Source organism: Cucurbita moschata, unplaced genomic scaffold (assembly GCF_002738365.1).
Source record: "Cucurbita moschata cultivar Rifu unplaced genomic scaffold, Cmos_1.0 Cmo_Scf00034, whole genome shotgun sequence".
Taxonomy (NCBI): Eukaryota; Viridiplantae; Streptophyta; class Magnoliopsida; order Cucurbitales; family Cucurbitaceae; genus Cucurbita; species Cucurbita moschata.
The window spans coordinates 674,040-699,367 of record NW_019268550.1 but is presented as its reverse complement, the minus strand read 5'-3'; the positions used below and the strand labels follow the sequence as shown (position 1 = coordinate 699,367).

General features: G+C 37.8%; 5 protein-coding genes across 14 annotated transcripts; 4 read left to right on the top strand and 1 right to left on the bottom strand.

Moving 5' to 3' along the window:
- Positions 1–209: 209 nt before the first annotated feature.
- On the top strand, positions 210–2,592 carry LOC111430724 (dihydrodipicolinate reductase-like protein CRR1, chloroplastic). Of its 2 annotated transcripts, XM_023067115.1 has the most exons (10): positions 212–442; positions 526–648; positions 733–807; positions 894–959; positions 1,220–1,315; positions 1,409–1,525; positions 1,602–1,694; positions 1,888–1,989; positions 2,051–2,137; positions 2,222–2,592. In XM_023067115.1, exons 1-10 carry the CDS (start codon positions 254–256, stop codon positions 2,252–2,254), a joined length of 981 nt encoding a protein of 326 aa, XP_022922883.1. In that variant the 5' UTR covers positions 212–253; the 3' UTR covers positions 2,255–2,592. The 2 variants fall into 2 exon arrangements, with proteins under 2 accessions (XP_022922882.1, XP_022922883.1); XM_023067114.1 differs by having other exon boundaries at positions 210–442; positions 2,051–2,592.
- Positions 2,593–3,734: 1,142 nt separating this feature from the next.
- Positions 3,735–12,344, top strand: LOC111430606 (probable transcriptional regulator SLK2). 9 transcript variants are annotated; one of them, XM_023066914.1, is made up of 11 exons: positions 3,735–3,842; positions 4,830–5,321; positions 5,412–5,782; positions 6,081–6,212; positions 6,591–6,639; positions 7,847–8,061; positions 8,143–8,211; positions 8,864–8,964; positions 9,449–9,542; positions 9,640–9,709; positions 11,218–12,344. In XM_023066914.1, the coding sequence occupies exons 1-11, from the start codon at positions 3,788–3,790 to the stop codon at positions 12,114–12,116; spliced, it is 2,547 nt and encodes an 848-aa protein (XP_022922682.1). In that variant the 5' UTR covers positions 3,735–3,787; the 3' UTR covers positions 12,117–12,344. The 9 variants fall into 9 exon arrangements, with proteins under 9 accessions (XP_022922682.1, XP_022922674.1, XP_022922677.1 ...); XM_023066910.1 differs by lacking the exon at positions 3,735–3,842 and adding exons at positions 3,849–3,948; positions 4,535–4,633 and having other exon boundaries at positions 4,830–5,782; XM_023066906.1 differs by having other exon boundaries at positions 4,830–5,782.
- Positions 12,345–12,658: 314 nt separating this feature from the next.
- LOC111430903 (DNA-directed RNA polymerases II, IV and V subunit 6A-like) lies at positions 12,659–15,580 on the bottom strand. Its single transcript, XM_023067383.1, has 6 exons — positions 15,423–15,580; positions 14,096–14,129; positions 13,828–14,000; positions 13,689–13,740; positions 13,226–13,293; positions 12,659–12,942 (listed from the first exon to the last, which is right to left on the bottom strand). The coding sequence occupies exons 1-6, from the start codon at positions 15,455–15,457 to the stop codon at positions 12,873–12,875; spliced, it is 432 nt and encodes a 143-aa protein (XP_022923151.1). The 5' UTR covers positions 15,458–15,580; the 3' UTR covers positions 12,659–12,872.
- An 884-nt stretch (positions 15,581–16,464) lies between these two features.
- On the top strand, positions 16,465–19,537 carry LOC111430500 (probable methyltransferase PMT15). The gene is made up of 6 exons (XM_023066764.1): positions 16,465–17,105; positions 17,685–17,895; positions 18,023–18,320; positions 18,399–18,791; positions 18,875–18,952; positions 19,035–19,537. The coding sequence occupies exons 1-6, from the start codon at positions 16,521–16,523 to the stop codon at positions 19,282–19,284; spliced, it is 1,815 nt and encodes a 604-aa protein (XP_022922532.1). The 5' UTR covers positions 16,465–16,520; the 3' UTR covers positions 19,285–19,537.
- Positions 19,538–20,341: 804 nt separating this feature from the next.
- LOC111430776 (protein IQ-DOMAIN 14-like) lies at positions 20,342–23,810 on the top strand. The gene is made up of 4 exons (XM_023067180.1): positions 20,342–20,944; positions 22,105–22,305; positions 22,605–22,685; positions 22,864–23,810. The coding sequence occupies exons 1-4, from the start codon at positions 20,555–20,557 to the stop codon at positions 23,602–23,604; spliced, it is 1,413 nt and encodes a 470-aa protein (XP_022922948.1). The 5' UTR covers positions 20,342–20,554; the 3' UTR covers positions 23,605–23,810.
- The last annotated feature ends 1,518 nt before the right edge of the window (positions 23,811–25,328 follow it).

Below are 25,328 nucleotides of genomic sequence, written 5' to 3'. Positions count from 1 at the left end.
TTTTTTTTTTTTTTTTTTTTTTTAATAATTCCGCCAATTATAGCGTTTTACTTGTGTTATTACGATGACTTGACCTGGTCATTAAAGTAAATACTTTGGATCTTCTTTTTATTTTCGAATAATTTTTTCTACAATATTTTAATTTGGGTAAATAAATTCTTACACCCAATTAATTAGAAGAAAATTGTAATCCTGTCGCTGTCGCCGTCGACACAAAAACCTTATCAAACAAGAACACAAGGGTAAGGTGAAAATGGGCTTATCCTCTTGCAGAATTAGACCATTTCAGCTCCGAAAGAGAGGAAGAAACAGAGCTATGAAACCAACAACAATGGCGGCTCTGGGTTCACAATTCCCCTTCACAATGTATAAGAACTCTGAGAAAAAGAGACCCAGATCTTCAATTCTCTGCTCTGTACAACCATCTCAGAGCAATATCAAGGTCGCCCATCATCCATCATCCACCAGCCATGGCTCTCATTTATTTTGCTCAACAGTAGAGATTCATTACTTCTGTTTAAACAGGTCATTATAAATGGAGCAGCAAAGGAAATTGGAAGAGCTGCAGTTATTGCAGTGACAAAGGCAAGAGGTATGGAGGTTGCTGGTGCTGTTGATTCACATTCTGTCGGAGAGGACATTGGAAAGGTCTCTCTCTCTCTCTCTCTCGCTCTCTCCTCCATCTCTCTTTCTCTCCCCTGTGGTTTTGCTGATCTGCACAGATAAAATTAGGTGTGCGACATGGAAGAACCTCTAGAAATACCCATATTAAATGATCTCACCATGGTTTTAGGTTCAATATCTCAGGTACTAATACTCAATCACACCAACTTCATCCCTCACTTTGTCTGGTTTTAGTCTCAAAAGATAACTATTTTATTGCTAATTTGCAGTCAAAGGAAACAGGAGTTGTTGTTGATTTCACCGAACCTTCTAAAGTATATGAGAATGTGAAGCAGGTAGAATCTTCGTCCTTTTCTGTTGGATATCTTAAGAACAACGACTCTTCACAATTGTACGATATTGCCTACTTTGAGCATTAGCTCTCGTAGCTTTACCTTTGACTTCTCCAAAAGGCCTCATTATTAATGTGATGCATTTCTTACTTATAAATCCAAAATTAGCTAACGAGGGACTCGCTCCTAACAATCGCTCCTAACAATCTTCGATATAAGCATCAACTAAGCTTCATTTCTTCCTTGTTTTGTTTTGAAATTAGGCAACTGCATTTGGCATGAGAAGTGTGGTTTATGTTCCCAGATTAAAAGTAGACACAGTGGCTGCATTATCCAACTTCTGTGAGAAAGCTAGCACGGTGAGCACAGGGTGAGATTTTAATGCAACCCTCTCCTCTTCCCCCTTTCCTCTTTCCTTCTCAGTATGAATGCTTTAATGGGTTCTGTCACAGGGTTGTCTTGTCGCCCCAACTCTGTCCATTGGCTCTATCCTTCTCCAACAAGCTGCAATTTCAGCTTCCTTCCATTACAGCAATGTAGAGATTGTGGAATCCAGAGAGAATCCACAGGTTATAATCAAATTATATCAACAACTAATTCCAACAGGCCCTCAACTAAATTAAATACTCACCCTTTTGGTGACAGGATCTCCCATCTTCAGATGCAGCCCAAATAGCCAAGAACCTCTCGAATTTGGGCCAAATCTACAACAGAGAAGATATTTCAACAGAAGTGCCGGTAAACTGAATCCTTCTGAGTACTCTCTGCCTCATTTAATTTTATGTATGAGTATTCAATATGAGAATAGATATCTATGGTTTAATCTCAAAGAAAGATTACGAAACCTCACCATATTGATGACTAAGACATCAAACTCAGAAGCCCATTTCAAAAAAGACTAGCTTGCTTATTGTGCCCTTTTGCATGCTAGGCAAGGGGACAAGTGATTGGAGAAGATGGAGTTCGAGTGCATAGCCTTGTCCTTCCGGGGCTTCCTTCCAGCACCAATGTCTACTTCTCACGCCCGGGAGAGGTGAGTTCTAGCTTGTGTTTCTGTTGTCCCTCTCCGACACTTACCATGGCTTGCATCACAGGTTTACACTCTCAAACATGATATCATAAACGTGCAAAGCCTCATGCCAGGCTTGTTATTGGCAATTAGAAAGGTGGTGCGCCTTAAGGTACCTCCCCAATTTTCTTCAATCATCTTCTTCATCCTGTATTGCCAAATGTTAAGCTGTTGCCTCTCTGTGCTACTCTGCCAGACTCTGGTGTATGGCTTGGAGAAATTTCTATGAAGCTTCGAAGGCTCTCCCCTGGCAGCTCTCTCTGAAACTTCATCTCCACTTTTCATTGGACAGAGTGGGCATCTCGACCTGATAACAAAAACTATGGAGAACTTAAATTATTTGGTTCTTAAAGAAGGGTTCCAGTCCCATTCTTTGTATTATACCTGCAAAATCAGGTATCAGTACCATGCCCACATTTTGAGAGTACTAGCAATATAGCTAAAATCTTTCGCGTTTTCTTAGCCGACGAGACACTACTCCCCCTAATTGTATCATATTGTCCACTTTTAAACAATAACTCTCGTAACTTTGCACGTACCAATGGAACATGTTTTGGTATTATCACAGCCATTACTTTATTATCACAACCCAAAATGGAACATATTTTAATTTATTTTATTTCCGATTATATTACAAACAATATATGTTATGTGTACATTTGAATAAATAATTTTCCTAAAATATACAAGGAAATTAACAACAATATAGTCTATGATTGCTATATTGATAGAATAAGCAATAAAGACAATGAATTTCCAGCAATAATTGTTGAATTTATTATATTTACCAAACTCACAAATAATAATACATAGATTAAGATATTGTACTGTTTTTCTAATTTGCGTTCATAAAGGTTGTTAAGAGCATCCTATTCCTGGCCCTTCTTTCAAAATATTTATTTATTATTTATTATTTATTTTATTGTTCAAAACCTTCAAAAAGACAGATGGTTGCTTTTGCTTTCTAAACATCAAAATTAGTGTCAATTAACTTTGTGGTAGGCCACCTTAATTCCTTTTTAGATCAATCAGAAAATTGCACAAACCACCTTAAATTTTAGGGATATTGCATCTTATTTATCCAAAATTAAAAATATATGAAATTATAATTTTTAATACCGTTTTTTCTTTGTTAAAGAAGATATTTAATTCAGTTGAAAATTATCCATATAAACTAACATGGGTTATTTCAATATATATATATATTTAAAATAAAATAAAAACTTTCTTAAAAAAAAAATAAAAAATATGTTTTTATTAGTATAAGTAGTAAATACCAATTAATTTTTTTAAAAATTGAATCAATTATAGGGCACCTTTTAAAAAAAAAAATACATTAAATTACACGTGGTATTTGACACCCAGAAGCCTCGAAAATCTACGCTCACCTGGCGATAGAATAATATGGAAGCCCAATAAATGAGAGCCACGTAACATAATATAATACAAAAGTACAATATGGCCCCTATAAATTCTGAAAATTACAAAATGTCCTCACATCAACGCGGTGGCAAACGGGGGATGTTTTATATCGTTAGGCTTTAATGCGCCTGATTATTTCCCTTGAAAAAGAATAACGGCGACGAAGGCTGTGCAAAGCCCATTATAAGCGACCCACAACAGACCAATGAGAGCTCGCCACGGAGTAACCGACCTCGTTCGTCACCGTGAGATCGGGCATCGTCTACGTTTCTTGATCACCACGACGACACGTATTTCGAGACTGACCGAGAGTAGCCGGTGACAGGTGACTGGTTCGTCAATGCAGCCGGTCACTCCCTCGCTGCAGTTCCCGCTACCTACGCTGCGTAACACAAGTATTCTCCGATTCTCTATTTCCCTCTTTTGTTAGAAATTTCAGGTTTCCAAATTAAGCAAGAAGAAAAGGAGACTCTCTTTGACTAAGTTCTTGAAGGTTTCGAGGTTTCGTTTAATTGCTTTCTCTTCATTGTGATACTTCTCTACAAATTTTCTTGTTTAGTTTCTCCATTCAGTTCATTGGATACCATGATTTGATCTCTGTCACACTGTTAAAGCTCACTGCTTTTGGTTTTGTTTTTAAATTTAAGCCCTCCATGTCCATGTTTGGCTTGTGTTTAGGTGGGGAATTTGATGCGTAACTGATTAATTTACTGAGTTTGGTTCGTTCCACCATTCCTATCTCTGGGTAGAGGAGGGAGGACGTGTTTTCATGTTCGATTTGAGTTGCTTTCCGTTGAATCACTGTTTTTAATTCTCAAACGATGAGAAATTGAATGAATTTGCTTTGGGTAATTCTTGAGAACGATGTTAACCATATTGCGCTGAGTTTAATTTCAATCTTGGGTCTTCTACCGGGTTTTTTTCTCCTGGAGCTAATTTAGGGTTTTATCAGTCGGAAGGGAAATTAGTCTTTGTTGGTTTCGAGTAAGTTGTCAGGCTTCTATTAGAAATTGCTTTAAATCTCGTTAAAATTGGATTTTGCTTCCCTCATTTCGCATTCATATGCTAACTTTTTTTTCCCTCTTAGATCCTCGCGTCTTACGGTTGGAACTCCAATAACACTGCGCCTCAAGTGGTCTTACTAGAGCTTGAATTTTTTGTTCTTATTTTCCCCCCCGACTTCAAGGTTAAAAAGGCTCAGTACTTTCTACCTAATCCTTCTTTCAAGTGGAGTCTTGATATTCTCCACATTTTCTTCTTTAAAATTTGACATGTGTAATACGTGAGCGGTTTTCTGGATTTCCTTCTCATGGGTATAGCTTATCTATCTTATTGAGTGTGTCGAGAATATTTATTTTGGTGTGGTCTGTCTGGCTACCTAGACTCTAGCCACCAAGGGGTGGTGGCTTCAATGGCATCTTCTCGTCTGGCTGGAGGATTAGCTCAGTCTCCATCAAGTTCTGGGATTTTCTACCAAGGGGAAGGGCAGTCCCCAGCTATTGTTAATTCTCACTTGGGCCAATCATTTGCAAATTCATCAAATTCAATCCCAGGAACTGGATGTTCTGATTTTGGTCCAGTTTCCGGAGACATGAACAATGCAGTTTTAAATAGTGTGGCAAATTCAGGACCCAGTGTGGGTGCAAGTTCATTAGTTACAGATGCAAACTCTGCCCTTTCAGGGGGGCCACATTTGCAAAGGAGTGCAAGCATCAATACAGAGTCATACATGCGTTTGCCTGCATCGCCCATGTCATTCAATTCAAATAACATTAGTGTGTCAGGCTCCTCGGTTATTGATGGATCCTGCGTAGTGCAGCAAAATTCTCACCAGGACCAAAATATCCAACACGTGCAGCAACATACACATCAAGGTGCTTCACATGCCACATCTTTACCAACATCACAAATAGGCCAAGTATCATTTCCGATGGGTGCTAAACGTCAGGGATCTTTCATTCCAGATCCAAATAACTATTCTCAGGTGCAGAAGAAACCACGGCTAGATATAAAGCAGGAAGATATGCTGCAACAGCAAGTTTTGCAGCAGCTATTTCAGAGACAGGATTCCATGCTGTCACAAAACCGTAACTCACAATTACAAGCTTTATTTCAACAGCAAAGAATGCGGCAACAGCAGCAAATTTTGCATTCTCTACCTCAGTACAGGGCTCAGTTTCAGCAGCAGCAGCAGATACAGATGAGGCAGCAATTGCAACAACAACAGCAAGCAATGCTGCCAGGATCACCCATGAATCGGCCTTCATATGATACTGGTGGTGTTTGTGCCCGTCGGCTGATGCAATATCTATATCATCTGCGACAAAGACCTCCTGTGAGTTATCTTCTCTAATTCTATTTATTATATCATTAGAAAAAGAAAATTATGCATCTATATCATCTACTTCTTTCTGGCTCTCTTCCTACACTTTGAGGCTTCATCTTTTTTTTTTTTTTTTTTTTTTTTTTTTTTTTTTTTTTTTTTTTTTTTTTTTTTTTTTTTTTTTTTTTTTTTTTTTTTTTTTTTTTTTTTTTTTTTTTTTTTTTTTTTTTTTTTTTTTTTTTTTTTTTTTTTTTTTTTTTTTTTTTTTTTTTTTTTTGCCTCCTTTTTTCTAATAATGACATTTCTATAGGATAATAGTATAGCCTACTGGAGAAAGTTTGTAACAGAGTATTACTCTCCTCGTGCGAAGAAAAGATGGTGCTTGTCATTGTATGAGAATGTTGGCCACCACGCTCTTGGTGTGTTTCCCCAGGCAGCTATGGTCAGTTCACACGCTTGTGATACTTGTGCTCTTAATTTATACTATACATTTGTAATTGCCAAATGTTAGGAAAAGATAGGATCGTCCAATCTTTTGTAACATGGTTTATTACTTTTTCTACATTCAACATTTAAAGAGTAAATAATTCTTTGATAAATGATGTACATTTAAGTCTTGAACATCACTCATTCTACATTCAAGTATTCTAAATGTTTTGGTATTGCTGTCAGATTTATTAGTTTAGGTTGTTGTCTATATTGCAGTAATGCAATTAGGCTCATTACTATTCGCTTTAGTGCATTGCAACTCCCTTTTCTGTGTTATTGTTAACTTGTGCTCAAATTTACGTCTGTATTGCTTTCCATTTATTGATTTCAGGATGCATGGCAGTGCGACATCTGTGGTTCCAAATCAGGAAGGGGCTTTGGTAAGAGTTAGAAAAGCAATCTTTTATTTTGATTTTCAAATGNTGGGGGGGGGGGGGGGGGGGGGGGGGGGGGGGGGGGGGGGGGTGGTTGGACAAACAAAGAGGAATGAACAAGGAAAAAAAACATAGCTTGAATTTTCTTGCGATTAGCTTATTTATATCCTTTTCCTTGCATGTACGTAAGTGTATGTGATCTTTACCTACTGCATCTGTTGCATCTGTTGTCTATCCATCTACATTCTTTGACCACCAAGAATGCAGTATCTTATATGGGTTTGCAAGCTATATATTTAGTTTCTCGAGAAATAATGATTAGGCAATCCTAATCTTCAGTCTAACGATCCAAACTTTTGTTGAAGCAAGAACCCTTGAATCAAAGTAATTTACCCATTCTTATACAAAAATTTTACATACCAATTATGTGGGTATTCATAGCCTCCCCCGCACAAGACACCTCCAACCCTCTAAATGTGCCACTAAAAGAAGTTATGGCCATGGTTGGCAAGTAACTTCCCACTACCCTTCAAGTGCCTACTAAAAAAGAGATTATGGTCATGATTGACAAATTTTGTAAATCCCCGCTACCCTTCAAATGCCCACTACAAGAAATTATGAAATTAAGACAATAAATAAAGTCTTCAAAGAAATTATCAATCAAGTGCTATTATGACAACCCCATGCTCCGCTTTAACTTTGCAAATGTTGACTTCCATATCTCTGACTTCCATATCTCCAAATGGTTTTTCATCACTCGAGTCAGCTTGTAACACATGAAATGAAGGTTGAACCAAACCTATCCAATTTTGTAGATGAAGAATAAATGCTTGTTGAATCTTCCGAATAACTTTCCATACTAGTTCAAATCATTTGGGTCTGTGTATCTTCCAAAAAGAAAATACTTTATTGCTTCTCAAGTAGAAGACTATTTCTTATATATTCCCCAGTTCCTGATTCTTCTAAGCCCGTATTTTTTTTTTTTTTTTTTTCTTTTGTTAATTCCTTTTTCTCTTGTATAGACTCCTTGACGATTAAAATGTTGCATAAATCCCAAATATTGGGTATTTATGTACCATAATGCTTTACTTTTATGATCACAGGAAATATAATTTTTTCTTTATTAATTTTAACTTCTTGGATGCTGGTTTTAGCACTCTGGTCTCTTGCCTGATCTAACTTTTTGCTCTCATGCTAATGAGTTGAATTGAAGAGGCTACATTTGAAGTACTCCCGAGACTCGGTGAGATCAAATTTGGAAGTGGAGTTATTGATGAGTTTTTAATTCTGGAACGTCCTCAAGAAAGGAGATTATCTTCCGGAATTATGCTGTTAGAATATGCAAAAGCATTTCAAGAGAGTGTATATGAGCAACTTCGTGTTGTTCGTGAGGGTCAGCTTCGTGTAATATTCACGCAAGACTTGAAGGTTTATATATTGCTAATCCAAACAAACATTTTCAGCCATTTTATTTGTTACTAAGCCTAATGTAAATGTAATTTTCTTCAGATTTTGTCTTGGGAATTTTGTGCACGGCGTCATGAAGAACTTCTTCCACGTAGGTTGGTTGCATCTCAGGTATTGTTTTTGAACTTTATCACACTTCTACTTGAGTAAAAGTAACATGGAGGGGACTGATCGTCCTTTTCCGGTTATTTTTGCTGTTTCTTTTTGCTGATAGGCATCGGCAATCTATTTCATTAAACCTTTTATCACACATGAAGTATGTTTAGTTTTTCGTGCATGAAAGGGAGCTGGAGTATTATGAAAACTGAGGAACATCTTTTTAGTGCACTGCGAACCAATAAAACCTTTCTAAAGTTAGTCATAGCATGACACTGGTTGGTTCAAAAAATTTCAGACTGCCTATAAATTATTTTGAACCATATAATGTCTGCATATGCATTTTTCTGTAACTAAAACACATGGAAACATCGTTGAGAAACTCCCTCAGTTCCCTTATTTTCAGCTGTGTTATTCTATCCTTTGAAAGTCCACTTTGAACTCGAGTTTTTTCAGCTTTAGAGTATTGGAACTGAATCAAAAGTTTTGCTAGTCGTGTTGTCTTGTAAGTTGTAACTTATCCTTCCTTTTTTTTACTTGACCTTTTTTATTAGCTTATTTTTCTTAAAGAACTTGTCCAAAAAAGTTAAGAGTTCAGTTTCATTTTTTGAAGTCTTTCAGATAGGAAAGATACTTGTAATTCAATGAGGTATCTTTTATTTTGCAGGTGAATCAGCTGGTACTGGTTGCCCAGAGATGCCAAAGCACAATAGCTGAAAGTGGGCCTGATGGTGTTTCTCAGAAAGATTTGCAGACGAATAGCAATATGTGAGTTTTGAACAGTAATACTCGTGACAGTAATATTTATGACAATGGTTGACTGCCGCTTAGTTTGAAGCCTTTTTCCCACGAGCTCAAAATTATGACCTAAGAAAGATCTGATGGGAAAATATATAATGGCTCTGATATTTTGAGATGGATTCATGAATGACATAGGAGCAAAAACTTCTTGAATGCATCAATTTCTGGTCAAGCTGCTTCTGTTGTACACTGTGGGGAGTGAGCTGGGTTTGTTGGCCCATGTGGTTTTAGGTGCACAGGGTTTTGATTGCCCCTTGCAACATTGTATTCTGCGTAGTTAGTATATCTAAAACTTCGGGGATAATAGTACAATCTTTTGCTGATGTCCGTCTAGAAGCTAGATTGCCGTTATTAGGAATAATTTTTTGACATTTATCAATTCATAGAGTTGCCGGGTTGGTGACCAACTCATTGTGCAGTTGGATGTGTTTTAACATGGTTGATTTCTTAGGGTGCTGGCAGCTGGTCGTCAGCTTGCAAAGAGTCTGGAGTTGCAGTTGCTGAATGACTTGGGTTTCCCTAAAAGATACGTGAGGTGTTTGCAGGTAACTTCATGCATTTCTTGAAATGTATTACTAGAGAAATTTTTTCTTATGTCACTCCCATAATGTTGATTGTGTTATAATCTCTAAATATTATCAGATATCGGAGGTTGTCAACAGTATGAAAGATCTTATTGGTTTCTGCCGGGATCAAAAAGTTGGGCCTATTGGTAATGCATCTACATCCTCATCTTCTACTACTCAGTGATGATCTATTGTGATTCTCAATTGAAATTTGTATTGATTTCCTCAATATATTTTTTCATAATTTTTAATAGGAATTACTGTTTTAGGTTTTTAAAATATCATTTTCTGAAGTGTGGTTTGTTTGTAGATGTATCGTTGTTAGGTTTGGCTTCTAAGAGAGTGAACTGTTACCATGCTGAAAATGACAATTTGAGTGCCAACTATTTTCTTTCAAAATATTGACTCATCATTCTCCTATCTCTCTCCTCTCTGGATAAGACCCCTTCAGAAAGTAAGGCAGTCCAATTAGATTTCGTCAGAGAGTACACTCTAAGTAGAATAGACTAACCAAATAAGGTCACAACAATCACGCTATATTTATTTCAGAAACATTCCCCATTTCTTTCTATCCATAAAGACTCATTCCTCTCGTTTGTTCTTTTCTAGTGATTTTGTGCTTTTCACTCACCTTAATGACTGCTAGTTTTCTTTTGAAAGAAACCGTAACAATAGTCTCCACCTTCACATTATCAAGGGCCAAATGCGTAATTTCATCTTTTTTGGAATTTGGATCTCCAAATAGAACTAATACTAGGTTCCTTCTACATGACAACACGCATTGAGGATGGATGATAACATTCCTGAGGATTCTGTTGCATAGCATCCTGATTTGAATGGGCTTTATATCAAAGATAAAAAGTTCAAAGAGCTATCTGTTCTTGAATCCCCCCACCCGTTGTATTGTTGGGGAAATGGATAGTGAAAGAGATAGGAATAGATCAAAGCTGCAGTGCTTTATTATTGTTTTCTGACTCAATTGCTTAAAGAGTTAGCACAGTTCCAATATTTATAGGCTTATACACTGGATCATACTAACAATCTCTTAAAATCTTGGTCGTTTGAATACTTTGAATTATATCTCAACTACTTTAAATCACGTAATACTTTGAATCATATCTCAACTATCACGTTTGAGATTTAGTCTCCTAAAACCATGCTCTGCTCAGACCAATAATCAGCGATGAATACAATCTTGGGACTAATTGCAAACAAAGCGTCAGGAGCTGTCCGGCTAGAGGGTAATTGAGTAATTAAATGTCTTTGCAATATCTACTTGATATCCCAATCCAAATTGAACTTGAAAAAACCAGTTTTCTCCATGCATCTTTTCTCTCAGTTTTACTCTTTTTTTCTGCACCTACGGTTTGGTTGTATATGATCTCACCTTTTGATTTTCCACCTTATACAAATGTGTTTAGGGATTTCAACTTCATTTTTGTGTAGCCCTGGAAGCTAATACAGAACGGAAGAACATTTCTACCATTACATATTTCAAGATTTTGAGCTTTAAAACCCTCGAGTATAGTCTATTTGTTTGTGATGTTTTTCTTTTCTAGTGGGCAATAATTTTCCCTTCTGAATTGATTACTCATTTTCTTTAGTGTTCTGTGATTTTTCTTTTATTGTATGTTGGAACTTCTTGTTTTTACAGAGGGCTTGAAAAATTATCCTAGACATGCCACTGCAGCCAAGCTCAAGATGCAAAAGATGCAGGAGATGGAACAGTTAGCAAGTATTCAAGGTCTTCCCACAACAGTAAATAAGCTGATGGCAATGCATCCTGAACATGATAACCATGGGATTAATAACCATCAGATGATTGGTCGAGGAGGTTTGAGTGGTTCGGCACAAGCTGCTTTGGCAATGACTACGTACCAGAATATCCTCATGAGACAAAGCTCTATGAACTCCAATCCCAGCCCACATCAACAGGAGGCCTTGTCTTCTTTCAATAATTCCAACTATAATCCATCCCCTACACTCCAGGGGAATGCATTCTTGATGCCTGGGTCCATACAGAACTCTGTTGGTAGCTTTTCAAGCGCCCAGCAAACCTTGCAAAAGCAATCGCAGCAGCTGCAACAGCATCCACCAAATGCTGGCTCCTTGGTCCAACAAAATTATCCTCAGACGATTCAAGGCAGCCAGGCCCTACAGCAACAGATGATCCAGGAGCTACTGCAGATGTCAAGTAACAGTAAGAGTGGCGGTTTGCAACAGCCACCCCTTACCGGACCAAATGCAAATAGAAGTTTGACAAGAAGGGGTACGGGTTTTGTGGGAAACACCTCAGTTGCAGCTGTGGCATCTGGAAATCTGCCTGGGAGCAATGTCCCTTGCCCTGGTCCGAGTAGAAGCAATAGCTTCAAAGCTGCTTCAAATAGCGAGTCCTCTGCTGGTAATAGTGGGTTCAATCAAAAGGCTTCTGATTTTCCGGAAGACCTTCATCTGCCAGAAAGTTTGGTTGAAGATATAGGCCAAGATTTCCCTGAAAACGGGTTCCTTAACAATGACCTTGATGATGATTTGGGTTATGTCTGGAAGGCTTGACTAACATAATTTAGCCACCTTGTCGGCTCCCTTGCCCGAATTCTGGTGGAGAAATGTGTACAGGATGATAAATCTGTTGTAGTTGGATCCTTTTTGCCCCTTCCTTTCCCTACCTCGTAATCTGGCTTTGTTGCGAATCATACGATTGAACCTTTGATTTTAATGTCTTGAGGAATGCTCCCCGCCTTCGGCACTACTGGTTGTGGAGATGCTCTCTTTCTACTCTCACATTAACTTTGTTTAGTATTGGTGCGTTAATGTTAAGAAATGTATTGTCGTTCGAAACTAAAAAAAAATTAAATTGCCCCAAAAAATACCCTTGAAGAGATTTTCTTTAAAATAAAGGATACTTTCCTAAAGTGTAATTGAAATCAGATCAAAGATTGATGGATATTTTATATAATTTAACCATTCTCTTATGTTATTTTACATTACTTTCATGAGCATTATTTATACGTACTTTCCTAGTGCTTTGGAAACGTACATATAACAAACTAATGTTAACGTTGAAAAGCAATTTTTAAGAAGCGCACAATTGAAGATTACAGAATATCCAGTGTTAATGGCATGGTTTATAGTCATAAATAGGTGTTTGTCAATAGTGATTCCTTTCCAATATATTATAGAGTAGAGTTATGCAACAAAACAGTAGTGTTTTCACAAGCTGCATAAATGGGAACACCGTGACCTAATGGCTATGTAGTTCTAACTATCATCTCGCATATGGTGACGCCCACACAACTAACTAAAGATCAGTCAAGCGCCACCAACTTGCCTCTTCCAAGAGTCCTCCACAATCAGTTCATCAACGCCCCAGTCTTCATAACTGCGCAGAATTAACAGACAGAGAAAGTTTCACTCAAGTACCATTCTTTATCTTATCCTACAGAAAACTAGAATGATTTTCGTATTGGAAAATTGCGAGAACCAAAACCTTAGGAAAATCTCTTTTTCGCTAAAACTAGTCCAAAACTTATACAGCCGGTCTCTTTAAACTTATACATAAGAAACCAAAATCAGTTGGTTACACTTGTTTTCAATTTTCGGTACCCCCACCTTCAGGCAATCAAAAGTTAAAAGATAAAAGAATAAGATCTAAAAGCCCTAACCTTCCATCTGGCAGGTAGCGACGGATGGTGAAGGGTATCTTCCGCTCACGAAGCTCCTTCATTGCAATCTAAAAAGCACAGGATTAGATGAGATATCAAAGACCAACGCCACAAACAACCAACAACATGCGAATCACTCAAATGGATAAGCATAAATCCACATTCCCTATATCAGCAGAGCTATTACAATTACAAACTGTAAGCGGTCAAATCAGTTTGACTAACTTACTGAAGCTTTGATGCTAGTTTCAATTATACTCTATTGTTTGAAATAGTTGAAATTTAACCCCCAACCTCAAAGTTTGAGGGCATTTTTGTATGATTTAAATTTAACCCTTTTCTTTTGAGTAGGCGTACTAACCATGGCATGCACATATGAGGCAACAAAAATACATCTAGCTGGATGCCCAAACCAAAAGAGAGCTTTCCAAAGATCTTAGCTTAACATTTGAAAAAATCTAACCTCAAGTGGATCAGTCTCGCCCTCCAATTCAACCATCACAGGAGCATTCATGCTGCCAAATAGGAAAAAGAACCATCATATCAATTATCAACTTGATGCCCGTAAAAAATTTGGATATAGCAAATGTTAAAAAGAGAACCTGATTTGGAGGGCACGTGTACCCAAAATTCTAGCACGTTCATATTTTGTCATAAATTTTGAGGTTTTACGCACACGTTCAACAGGTTCTTCATCTTCCTTTTCCTCTGCTTCAACAGGTTCACCAGGAACATCATCATTGTTATTATTATCCAATTCTTCTTCAGCACCTTCCTGTACATCATTTTCAGTTCCACTATAATTAATCAACTTCAAAAAGAACAGTTATCTACTTTCTTTTAAATAAAGTTGAATTAATTATTTCATACCTCCAATTCTGGTTCTGGTGGCTCATCGTCATATCTGCAACAAAACCACTAAATTAATAGAAAAGCTGAAAGATATTTGAACCTCCCAATCAGCCTAGATGAAAATATAAAGGACTTTCACAAAACAAGACTATACCAGTGTGGTCAAACTACAGCTAAGAATGGGATCTTATTATATTTACTTCTAATAGCAAACCATTTGTGTAGCCCCAAAATTTAGATTTCCACTCCTCAACCACAGATATAAAATCCAAAAAATGTGACGTAAAATGTGATATAAAACACTAAACACGGTCTATCAGTCTAAGTTAACAGATATTTTTTTTTAAAAAATGCAGCTGGTACAGCAATCTGCTGAGCTAACTGTATTCTAGAAGCAGGGCCGATTCTTCAAGCAAATAAAAAGGGGCATCAGAAACAGGGAATAAAGTGAATAAAAGCCTACTTTGAAGAACTGATAATACAAGATTTAATGTATATATGCAGCAAGAGGCCTATCCAATTAAATAAACTACTAACAGGAAAGCTTTAAAAATAATCCTTCAACTTACAATGTTTAAATCTTAGACATAGTAATCCATTATAAACATGAAGGTTATCAAAGTTCCTTTTCACTAATGAATGAAACTTGTATTGCCCAACAATTAGCAAAACTGACCTAACATAACGTAGTTCACTAAAGCATAATGCTTATGAACATAAGCATACAATAAGATGCATAAGGTCGTAAACATCTATTTACATCCCAAGGCTTAGAGTGTAGTTTCCGGAATATTACAATGACGAGTGGCAGTTACAAACTTAATTTGGTATCTGATTATGAAGGTAAAAGAAGTAGAAATTTTGAGTAACGTTTGTCCAGCAGCCCTGTGCTTTTAAGGCAGAAGAAGTCCATAATTTATACCTAAAGAAAAACCCTAATTGAATATGTCACAAGCAGCTATCTAAGATCATTGAACCTTAAACATTGGTATTGTGAGCTGTAAGGCAGCCAGAAAAATCAAACATTTGCCAAAGTAACTCTTTTAAACTCCTCGCTTATAACTACATAAAAGCAGACAGTGCAGAATCTCTCGCACAACCGAGTCTGGTTCCAATACGTGATAGCATCTCCTTCTAAACAGCTAAATGATACTTCATCCTAACCGAACTATTTTCCTTCACAAATTCAGTTCCAAGTCCGTACTAACCGAGTTGAACTTAAAGGAACGAACTTAGTTCCGAAAGGCTTTGACAGATTCTCTAAGAAAACAATTGACCAGAGGAACATTAAAAGATTCGAGAAGAACATATTGAATAAATAAAAGCATATAGAAAGAGAGAGAACCCCATGTCGAGGTCATTGTAATCATCGTCCGCCATTGATGTTCGATGGAGAAACTGTTGCCGCGCTCTGTGGTTACTCCCTAAAACCCTCAGTCACAGAACTTTAGAAGTAAACGACCACGGCGCGCCTCAACTCGAACGCGGTATGAATATATAATAAAAATAGCGGCTCAGTTCTTTAAAATATCAGGCTACTCCCTCAACTTTTGTATTATCACCCGTTCCCCCTAAAATTTCTTGAAATTCTAAATACACCCCAAAACCGTAGACCTACAGTTACAGATGTATACAAGGCTGGATCAAGAAACCTTCCTTTTCTATCCCCACCGTCTATTTCTTTCCCTCCCAAATAATTCTTTCTAAAAAAAATCTCAATAATATATTCTATTAACCTAATTTTTTAATTTTTAAATTTTAATATTTTAAACATATTTTTTTATAATATAATCTAACGTTTAGTTTAAATATATATAATCTCGTCACCAACCTCATTCATCTTCCAGAAAAAAAAAAATCGAGTGATTTTATAGAACAATTTTTAAAAAATAGTTTTCGAAAGTGAGATTAGAATTCTATAGAATTTATTGAATTATTTATCTTTCTATTAGATAAATTATTTTATTTTATTTATTACATTTTCAAATATTTAAATTAATAATTCTATTTATTTAAATTATTTTATTTTATTGATTGCATTTTCAAAAACTAACTCATAGATAAATGTTTTTAATAATAATTTTTATTATTGATGAAAAAAAGAAAATCATATCCATAAATATTTCAAAACCATTATCTTAATATCTTAATATTCGGGTCATAATTTCTGATTCAATTAATAAAATTAAAAAAAAAATGTAATTAAAAAAAGAAAAAAAAAGAGAAAAAGTTGAAAAACAGTATTTGTAATTTAGAAAAATTAATTAATATACCATATTTGACCTCGCCGTTCCACCGGCACTGACCTTCCAAATGTTGGGCACACGGAAAAAAGCATCTCCCTGTAATCCCTTGCCTTGTATAAATGAGCTTTCCATAATTCCATTTCTCCATCCTCAAAACAACGCCATGCCCAACTAGACCCCCAAAATCAACAATTCCAATGGCCCCCAAGCTTTTCTCAAAGCCCATCTCCCCAAGGAGAAGAATCTACGTCATCGCTCTACTCCTCTTCCTCTGCATTTTCTCCTACTTACTCGGCCTCCGCCACCAAGCCTCCACCCCCACCGCCCTCCTCCGCACCACCCCCCAAAACATCACCGTCCCCACTACACCCACCAAACCCCTCTTCTTTCCGGCATGCGGGGTGGAGTACAGCGAGTACACGCCCTGCGAAGACACCCAAAGGTCTCTGAAATTCGACAGAGACCGCCTCATTTATAGAGAGCGACACTGCCCCGAAAAGGAGGAGGTTTTGAAGTGCCGTATTCCTCCGCCGCCAGGGTACCGGAATCCGTTTTCGTGGCCGGTGAGTAGGGATTTGGCGTGGTACGTGAATGTGCCTCATAAGGATCTGACGGTGGAGAAGGCTGTGCAGAATTGGATTAGATATGAAGGTGAGACGTTTAGGTTTCCCGGCGGCGGGACTATGTTCCCAAATGGAGCTGATGCGTACATCGATAATATTGGGAAGCTGATCAGTCTCAAAGATGGGTCCATCAGAACCGCCATTGATACCGGCTGTGGGGTAATCAAGCTTTTCAATTCCTTTCTATACTTTTTTAATTAATAACTATTTCAAAAATTAACACCAAAATTATCCTCCAATTTTGGTATTTCTTTAATAAAATATTTCCCCAATATTATTTTCCATTTAAATTAGAGATCTTCTAAAATATTAGAAATGCTCAAAATAAAAATTAAAATGTAAATTTCCTCTTGTCGACAAACATTCCCTACAATGCTCAATTTAAGTGGAAACAACAGGACAGCGTTCGATTATTTTAGAATATTATTATTATTATTATACATATGGAAAATATAAAAAATCTAAAATAAAAATTACTTTAAAAAGAAAAAAAAGAAGGCAGTGAAATCCGTGTCATAGGTTCACTCAACGCTTCATTTTCTCGGCTGGACCCTAACTGGACAGGTCCACGTGGCAGTCATGGAGCAGAATTTGGTTTGAGAAATCCCATGTTTCCTCCCTGTCATAATTTGATCAGAAATTTGTCACTTTTTTATTTATTATTTTATACTAAAATAATGCTTATTAGATACAAAATTAATGTTTTTTCTTTTTTTTTTGGAATTGTTGATGATGAAGGTGGGAAGTTGGGGAGCTTATTTACTGTCGAGAGGCATCCTAACGATGTCGTTTGCACCGCGGGACACCCATGAAGCCCAAGTTCAATTTGCTTTGGAAAGGGGTGTGCCTGCGCTCATTGGCATTCTTGCCTCTAAGAGGCTCCCTTATCCTTCCTCTGCCTTTGACATGGCTCATTGCTCTCGCTGCCTCATTCCTTGGCCACAATATGGTACTTTTTACCTCCAACTTCTACGATCGTAATGATATTGTCCACTTTAACTAGCGAATGTAGACTCCCTCCCAACAATCCAAAGAGTTCTTAATTATATTACTCGTTCTATCTTCGTTTGTCGCAGATGGGATTTACCTGATTGAAGTGGATCGAGTTCTACGCCCCGGGGGGTACTGGATCTTATCAGGCCCTCCAATCAACTGGAAGAAACACTGGAAAGGGTGGGAAAGAACAAAGGAAGATTTGAACTCTGAACAGGTCTCCATTGAAAAGGTAGCCAAAAGCCTCTGCTGGACTAAGATAGTGGAAGAGGGTGATCTTGCCATTTGGCAAAAGCCCATCAATCACTTGAACTGCAAAGCCAACCGCAAGATCAACAAGAATCCACCTTTCTGTAATGCCCAAGATCCTGACAAAGCTTGGTATCTTCTTCTTCATACCCCTGCTCAACTTTACATACTTACTCTTTTCTTATGTAGAGTTTGATTTTGTTCTCTTAGGTATACGGATATGGAAGCTTGTTTGACACACTTGCCAGAAGTTTCAAGCAGCGAGGAAATTGCAGGAGGGAAGTTGCCAAAATGGCCAGAAAGGCTAAATGCAATCCCACAAAGGATTAGCAGAGGAAATGTGAAAGGGGTGACAGAACAAACTTTCATTCATGATTCTCAACTATGGAACAAGAGGTTATCATATTACAGAACCATCAACAATCGTTTGAGTCAGCCTGGACGCTACCGCAATTTCTTAGACATGAATGCTTTCTTGGGTGGATTTGCTGCTGCTCTAGTTCATGATCCAGTTTGGGTGATGAACGTAGTCCCTGTGGATGTCAAACTCAATACGCTCGGTGTCGTATACGACAGGGGTTTGATCGGCACGTATCAAGACTGGTAAGTGTTTTAAGCAAGTGTAGATAACATTCATGTTTTTCATGTCAAGTAATTTATGAACTGTGGATGTGGATGGATTGCAGGTGTGAGGCAATGTCTACTTATCCAAGAACTTATGACTTCATTCATGCAGATTCAGTTTTTAGCCTCTATGAGAATAGGTATTGCCTTTATGGGAAGTTCTTTAGTGAACATGTGGAGTCTGTGTTTGTCTCAAGCTGCTATGTTGAAATTGCTTTGCAGATGTGAAATGGAAGACATTCTACTTGAAATGGACAGAATTCTGAGGCCAGAAGGAAGCGTAATCGTCCGAGAGAACGTCGAGATGTTAGCGAAAATCAAGACGATAGCGGATAAGTTGAATTGGAGCAGTGAAATTGTGAATCATGAAGATGGATCATCGCATCAGAATGAGAAAATTCTATTTGCAGTCAAGAACTATTGGACAGCACCTCCTGAAATTTCTGATCAACGAGGATCAACAGCAACTTAATCATTCATTCACCTTTCTTTTTTTTTGTTTCTCTTCTCTATATTTTTTATGAACTTTTTTCTGTTTGAGCTTTTTTTATGATTTACCATCAAGATTTAGCAAGAATCGAGTGTCTTCTCCTGCATTAAAATTGCTTTGATATCACATTTTGTCTCCCATTTTTCTTTTCCTTTTTGCTGTAATCATTCAAACCACAGTGCATTGTGAAACCATCTTATTTGATTACAAACAAATTAAAGGCTGTTGTGTCTGATGAACTGCTGTTAATCAATGGAGGTGAATGATCGTTTCAGTTTCAAATTGCATTTCAAGTTGTTTTTGGTTACACAACACAAAAGCAATGAACTCAGAATTGGTATGTAGGTGATTCATGCAAAGTTGAGCCTTTGAACTCCTATAAATAACACTAAAAACCCTGAAGAAATCATCAAAGCAACAGATTGATAGGCCGCAAGTTGTGGTTGTGTTGGTGGGACTGGTGGGTTTGGTGGTGGGTCAGGCAGAGGCACAGCCTCAGAGCTGCTCAGCTCAGCTGCTCAACCTGAATGGTTGTGCACCATTTGTGGTGCCAGTAACCCAAGCCCGGAGTGCTGTGGGGCAGTTGAAAGTGCACCGTTAATAGATATTGTCCCTTTTTATCTCGTTATATGTAGCCATCAGTCTCACGATTTTAAAATGCGTCTGAATTTTTTTTTTCAAAATGTTTATTTTCTCTTTCCAATCGATGTGTGATCTTACCCGGCGACCTAAAACAATTTTCATATTTTAAATCGGTCTGAAATCAATATCTATTTGATATAATTATTAAAGCAGGAGGGAAATAATCTGTTTTAATTTTGAAATTTGTACTTTCATAAAAGCTTTAAATAATGTTTTTTTTTAATAAATAAATAAAAAAAAGAAGTTGTTAAGTTATTTATTATTATTGTATTGGAAAAATAAAGAGGAGAGGTATACAAATGTGGTTTTAAGAAATTAAAAGCATAGCAAGTCGTGAACCACATAAACATGAAAGGTAAGCGCGTGATGTAGACAGTAGAGAGAAGCGCGTTGCTCAGAAGCTGCTCACATCACAATTCCCATTTCCCAAATCCAACCTCACTTCTTCAACTTCTTTATACTTCTTCTACTTCTGCCTCTGCCTCTGCCTCTGCCTCTGCCTCTCTGCCCCAAATTAAAACTCTCTCTTCTCATCCATTCTCTGATATTTTCCCAGCCATGCTTCTTCCACATTTCCCCACCTCCTTCTCCTAGCTTTCCACTTCCATCCATGGGCTTTCTCCGGCGACTTTTCCGTTCAAAAAAGCCCCCTCTTGACCCACCCGACTCCACTCAAGGCCTCAACAAGAAGAAGAACAGGCGCTGGGGCTTCGCCAAGTCCGCCCACAACGATCAATCTCGCCCTTACACGACGCAATCCCAGCCCAATGCATTTGGCCCCTCCTCTTCCTACACCGAACCTCTCGATGCCAACAAGCACGCGATTGCAGTCGCCGCCGCCACCGCTGCCGTCGCCGAGGCAGCTTTAGCCGCCGCCCATGCCGCTGCCGAGGTTGTTCGTCTCACCAGCAGCAGCACCACCACTCACGCTACTGTTAACCGCCGTTGGATGGAGGAGGCGGCTGCCGTTAAAATCCAGTCCGCCTTTCGGGGTTATTTGGTGAGTTGGCTCTTTTGCTCTCTGTGTTACATTCTCTCTTTAGAAATTTCCCCTTCCATTACGGCTGCAATTATTCCCATTTGACCTCCAATAGAGAAGGATTTTGGCAATGTTGGGGGTCAGCCCTTGTTTGAGACTTTCATTTTTACCTTTTTGAGTTACTTCGATGTGGGGTTTTGCTGGTGCTTGTTTTTCAAACTCGATTTCTTAGAAAGTTTGCGTTCATCCATAGTTCCTCTAGAATTTGATATCATTTGTGTTCAAACCTACAATTTTGAATTCCCCATCTTCCCTGTTGACCAAATTGGAAAGAAACTTACCTAATCTACATCTCCAGCATTTGTTTCAAAAAGCAACTTTTATCTTTTCAAAAAGTAAAAGAAAGAACTTCACATGGGTATTAGGGATTGCGTTTCCATGTTCCTTTACCCGATTCTTCACTTTCCTCTTCCTTTGTGTTCTGGTCTGGATTTTTCATCCACATTCAAGCACAAAACATGAAGTGGTCCTGAGAATTTTCCCGGAAAATTAAGTGGGTGGAAAGAAAAATGAGTTGTGTTAATGCGCCGACACAAGTGGATGAGTGAACTCAGCATCTCAGAACATCCAACTCCGTATTGTCCACGCATGTCCAATTGTGTAGTATGTCCCTCCACTGTTCTAATGGTTGCACGTGTATTGCGTCTACACGTGTTGGCATCTTCCTGTTCCTTCTCCAATTCCCTTAGCGACCAGATTGTTCATACTTTGATGACATGATTGCACTTCCTCTTGTCAAGAATCTTCCATGCTTAATATAATTGCTTATTGCTTTGCCATAATCATAAAACACACTGCTGGGTCAGTCCCTTTCAAGTTTTCTGGGATTTGTTTTTAATTCAGGGGAGAAATCAAGAGCCTTACCTGCTAAATTAATTAAATGGTCTGCTTAAAATAATTAAAGTGACTTTATCTTAGCTTTTGTTTAGCTCAAATGGTTGTATTAAAGCTGCATTCTGGCGTTGGTTGAAATTATTTTATGCATTGGTCCCCTTCCCCCATCATAGCTCTTTCCACATTTATTTGAAGGAATAAAGTAATTCAAGGGACTTTTTTGAATATGAGTTGCAGTAGGGGTTTTGGTTATTATTATGTCTAACTTTTGGAGGGACATTTTGAAGGCAAGGCGGGCACTTAGAGCACTAAAGGCATTAGTAAGGCTTCAAGCTTTGGTGAGAGGTCACATTGTGAGAAAGCAAATGGCTGACATGCTAAGGCGAATGCAGACACTGGTTAGATTGCAATCTCGAGCTTGTGCTGGTCGCTCGAACTTATCGGATTCTTTGCATTCTACCAGCAAGTCCTCGCTCTCTCATATCCATGTACGTGTTCGTTTCCCCCTACCATTGATGTCCAGTTTCCAATATTGTCATGCTATTTCAAGTACATTCTCTTTTTTTTTTCCTATGAATGCTGTTGTTGCACACCATCTCCTCCTACCTAGGAACTCATAGCTTCCTAGGATTCTTAAGTTTATGTTGAATTAATTGTTTTGTTTGGATAGAAAAGAGCAAAGAATTTGGTCATCCAAATTGTGCAAGTTCTGTTTGCCACTTTTTCCACAGGCAACCTGTGGCGATTATTAGAGAATGATCTTCAATTATTTTCCTTTTGTTGATAGGTCCAAGCAACTCCCAATGGAAATGAACATCAATTCTGTGCCCATCTTAGTAATAAATTTGACAACTCTGCACTTCTGAAGGTATACAACATAATGTCATTTGTAGCTGAATGACTTTGATTTCATTAGTTTTTCTAAGCTCTAGTGTGGTTTTTCATTCTTATTTGCGCTATTGTTTAAGTTCGTTCAAGTTATGGCAGACTGATTTTGTCACCAAAAAGTAATGTTTATTTTCAACTTTTGCTACCAACTCTTGCAGAGATGTGGTTCAAATTCAAACTTAAAGGATGTCAGTGTTGTGGATGGAGCGCCAGTCGGGTCAAGCTGGTTAGACCGTTGGATGGAAGAAAACTTGTGGAATAATCGAGATTTGGCTCTAAAAAACATTCATGCTGTGGATGAGAAAACAGACAAAATCCTTGAAGTTGATACATGGAAACCTCATCTGAAGTCTCAAGGAAACATCAGCAGCTTTAAGAACTCTCAAATGGCTCCAGAGTTTAAAAACCAGAGCTTTACGACAATCGACTCCCCATTAAAACATTCGTCGAAGGCTGCAAAACCAGTTTCGAGTCTTTCCTCGGGGGAAGCATCCTTGAGCTCTTTAAAATACCCTCTTGGAAAATATGAAGCAGCTCCAAGAACAGCAGAAAATAGCCCTCAAGTGCATTCTGCCAACTCCAGGCGTGGTAATAGCGCAAAAAGAGCTACATTTTCGCCGACAAGAAGTGAGTATGCATGGGGATATTTCAGCGGCTATGCAGGTTATCCAAACTATATGGCCAACACAGAATCGTCCAAAGCAAAAGTCAGGTCACAAAGTGCTCCAAGACAGAGGCTGGAGTTAGAGAAACTCGGATCGAACAAGCGGCATTCTCAGGTATCTTGGGATGCATGGAGCTTTTCAAACAGCGGGATCTCCCACGAACCCAATTCATCAAACAATGCCAATTCTGTAGCTGATCGCATGACTAAGTTTGCAAGTGCCAAATCAAGATGATCTTTGTTTGTTTTTGTAACTTCTCGTTTTTTATTATGCTGTGTGTGGGCGTGTGCTTTCTTTTGTTCAGCAGCAATGTAATTGTAATTATTTGACCTCTTCTGATGTCTAGTCTACAACTTGTTGACCATGAACGTACAATACTTCCATGTTTCGAGTGCTAAGCCAATGCCTTTGAAATTTGAATTGTACTCCGATTTGACCAATCAACCTCTGTTCATCTCCTCAATCTGTACACACTGTCGACCAAATTGTTCAGCTGGTCTAAATATTATTCTCAAACTCTTTATTACGTTTGAGAATATGATGTATGAACGAACATTTTGATTTTTGCAAATCATAACCTAATCCATCAACACTTCCTCCAAAGATGGTTTCATATAATTAAGTAATGGCTACTATTCCAACAACTTTCAAGCAGAAAAGTTACCATATAATAAAATATCATAACCATCATGACATAATATCATATCAACGTCATTATAAAGTTGACAGGAATTATCAAACATTAGCAATCGTTTCAAAAGGGTAACTTAACAAACAGTTTAATCCAAAAAAGAAAATCACGGGCCATGACAAAAGGGATAGATAAATCCACAGCTCGCAAAGTGAAAAAGCTAATGTTTGGTGGGAATTAATGAGCAGAAAAGAAGCCCTAAAAAAGCAACAGAGATGGTGTAATTAGGAGTTGTAAATCACTATCCATTCACGGACTAATGAAAACCCTTTTAATAAGTTAGCTTTTTAAGCAACTTTCTGTGTGTCTCGACACCCACATGGCCGAACTACAGCAAGTTGCTGCAATGGGTTCAAAGAAGGAATGTAAATACAAAATGGAGCCTCGGATGCTCACAAAAGGCCACTGAGTTACACAGTCAGTGAAAGTGAATGAGAAGGAGCACATTCATATGGTACAAAATCAAACCTGTCCTCTGTCGGCAAATCCAAGCATGTCTGATTGACCACAGCTTCAAGCTTGATAGTTCATGATGGTTCTCAGCCTTATTTTCCCCCCCTAAGTTCATTGTTACTGCTACCATATGATTTCCTTACAGGGACCTTGGAGATTAAAGCAAAAGGACGAAACTTTTCAGTCACTTATCTTTACCTCACGAGAAGTGGATCTTTCTTGAGAGCATGCAATGCAGCTAACTTTCCTAAAAGAAACAATTAATTACTCCTCATTTGGGAGGTGAAATCCAAATGCATTTACCACAGTTCCTGTTTGGTTGACCCTTCCACCTTCAGAAAATCATCATTGAGAGCAGCATGAAGACAAAACCTGATGTGCACAATCATGTCAGTGGTTAAGAGGCAATTTCTTTTTCTCAATAGATTCTTTGGTTGGCTCGATTTTGGAATATCAAACTACTGATATGAGTCTTATACGTTCCCTCATTCTGCTACAGTTCACCCTCTTGTTTTGTAATGCAAACAGCAACTTCAAAACTTTCTTTCAGTTAGTTTATGTTTTTCACAGGAAAGTCTAAATATTACTGTCTCTCTTCTTTCAGTACATCATAAGAAGTCTTCTTTCTAGGTCCTCTTTGTTGTCGTCTACTGATGCAGTTCACATGGATATGCTTTACAGTGTGAACAGTATAAAAAGAAAGAACTCAAAATGGAGACACAAAAGTATTAGAGTCTTGACAAAACCAACAAAAGGTTATGAGAACTAAGAATAATTTTGTTCAATTATTCTTAGTGTTGCTTTATATACAGAA

Bases quoted from the DNA above. Each gene is read 5' to 3' on its own strand.
- LOC111430724 (XM_023067114.1), top strand. From the start codon at position 254: ATGGGCTTATCCTCTTGCAGAATTAGACCATTTCAGCTCCGAAAGAGA. The intron at 443-525 runs GTCGCCCATCAT...CTGTTTAAACAG, and splicing joins CATCTCAGAGCAATATCAAG to GTCATTATAAATGGAGCAGC. The intron at 1,316-1,408 runs GTGAGCACAGGG...GTTCTGTCACAG, and splicing joins TCTGTGAGAAAGCTAGCACG to GGTTGTCTTGTCGCCCCAAC.
- LOC111430606 (XM_023066906.1), top strand. From the start codon at position 3,788: ATGCAGCCGGTCACTCCCTCGCTGCAGTTCCCGCTACCTACGCTGCGT. The intron at 6,640-7,846 runs GTAAGAGTTAGA...GTTGAATTGAAG, and splicing joins CAAATCAGGAAGGGGCTTTG to AGGCTACATTTGAAGTACTC. The intron at 8,212-8,863 runs GTATTGTTTTTG...TTTATTTTGCAG, and splicing joins GTAGGTTGGTTGCATCTCAG to GTGAATCAGCTGGTACTGGT.
- LOC111430903 (XM_023067383.1), bottom strand. From the start codon at position 15,457: ATGGCGGACGATGATTACAATGACCTCGACATGGG. The intron at 14,130-15,422 runs GTTCTCTCTCTT...GTTTTGTTGCAG, and splicing joins TACAATGACCTCGACATGGG to ATATGACGATGAGCCACCAG. The intron at 12,943-13,225 runs GTTAGGGCTTTT...AATTCTGCGCAG, and splicing joins CGCTACCTGCCAGATGGAAG to TTATGAAGACTGGGGCGTTG.
- LOC111430500 (XM_023066764.1), top strand. From the start codon at position 16,521: ATGGCCCCCAAGCTTTTCTCAAAGCCCATCTCCCCAAGGAGAAGAATC. The intron at 17,106-17,684 runs GTAATCAAGCTT...TTGATGATGAAG, and splicing joins CCATTGATACCGGCTGTGGG to GTGGGAAGTTGGGGAGCTTA. The intron at 18,953-19,034 runs GTATTGCCTTTA...ATTGCTTTGCAG, and splicing joins TTTAGCCTCTATGAGAATAG to ATGTGAAATGGAAGACATTC.
- LOC111430776 (XM_023067180.1), top strand. From the start codon at position 20,555: ATGGGCTTTCTCCGGCGACTTTTCCGTTCAAAAAAGCCCCCTCTTGAC. The intron at 22,306-22,604 runs GTACGTGTTCGT...TTTTGTTGATAG, and splicing joins CCTCGCTCTCTCATATCCAT to GTCCAAGCAACTCCCAATGG. The intron at 22,686-22,863 runs GTATACAACATA...CAACTCTTGCAG, and splicing joins ACAACTCTGCACTTCTGAAG to AGATGTGGTTCAAATTCAAA.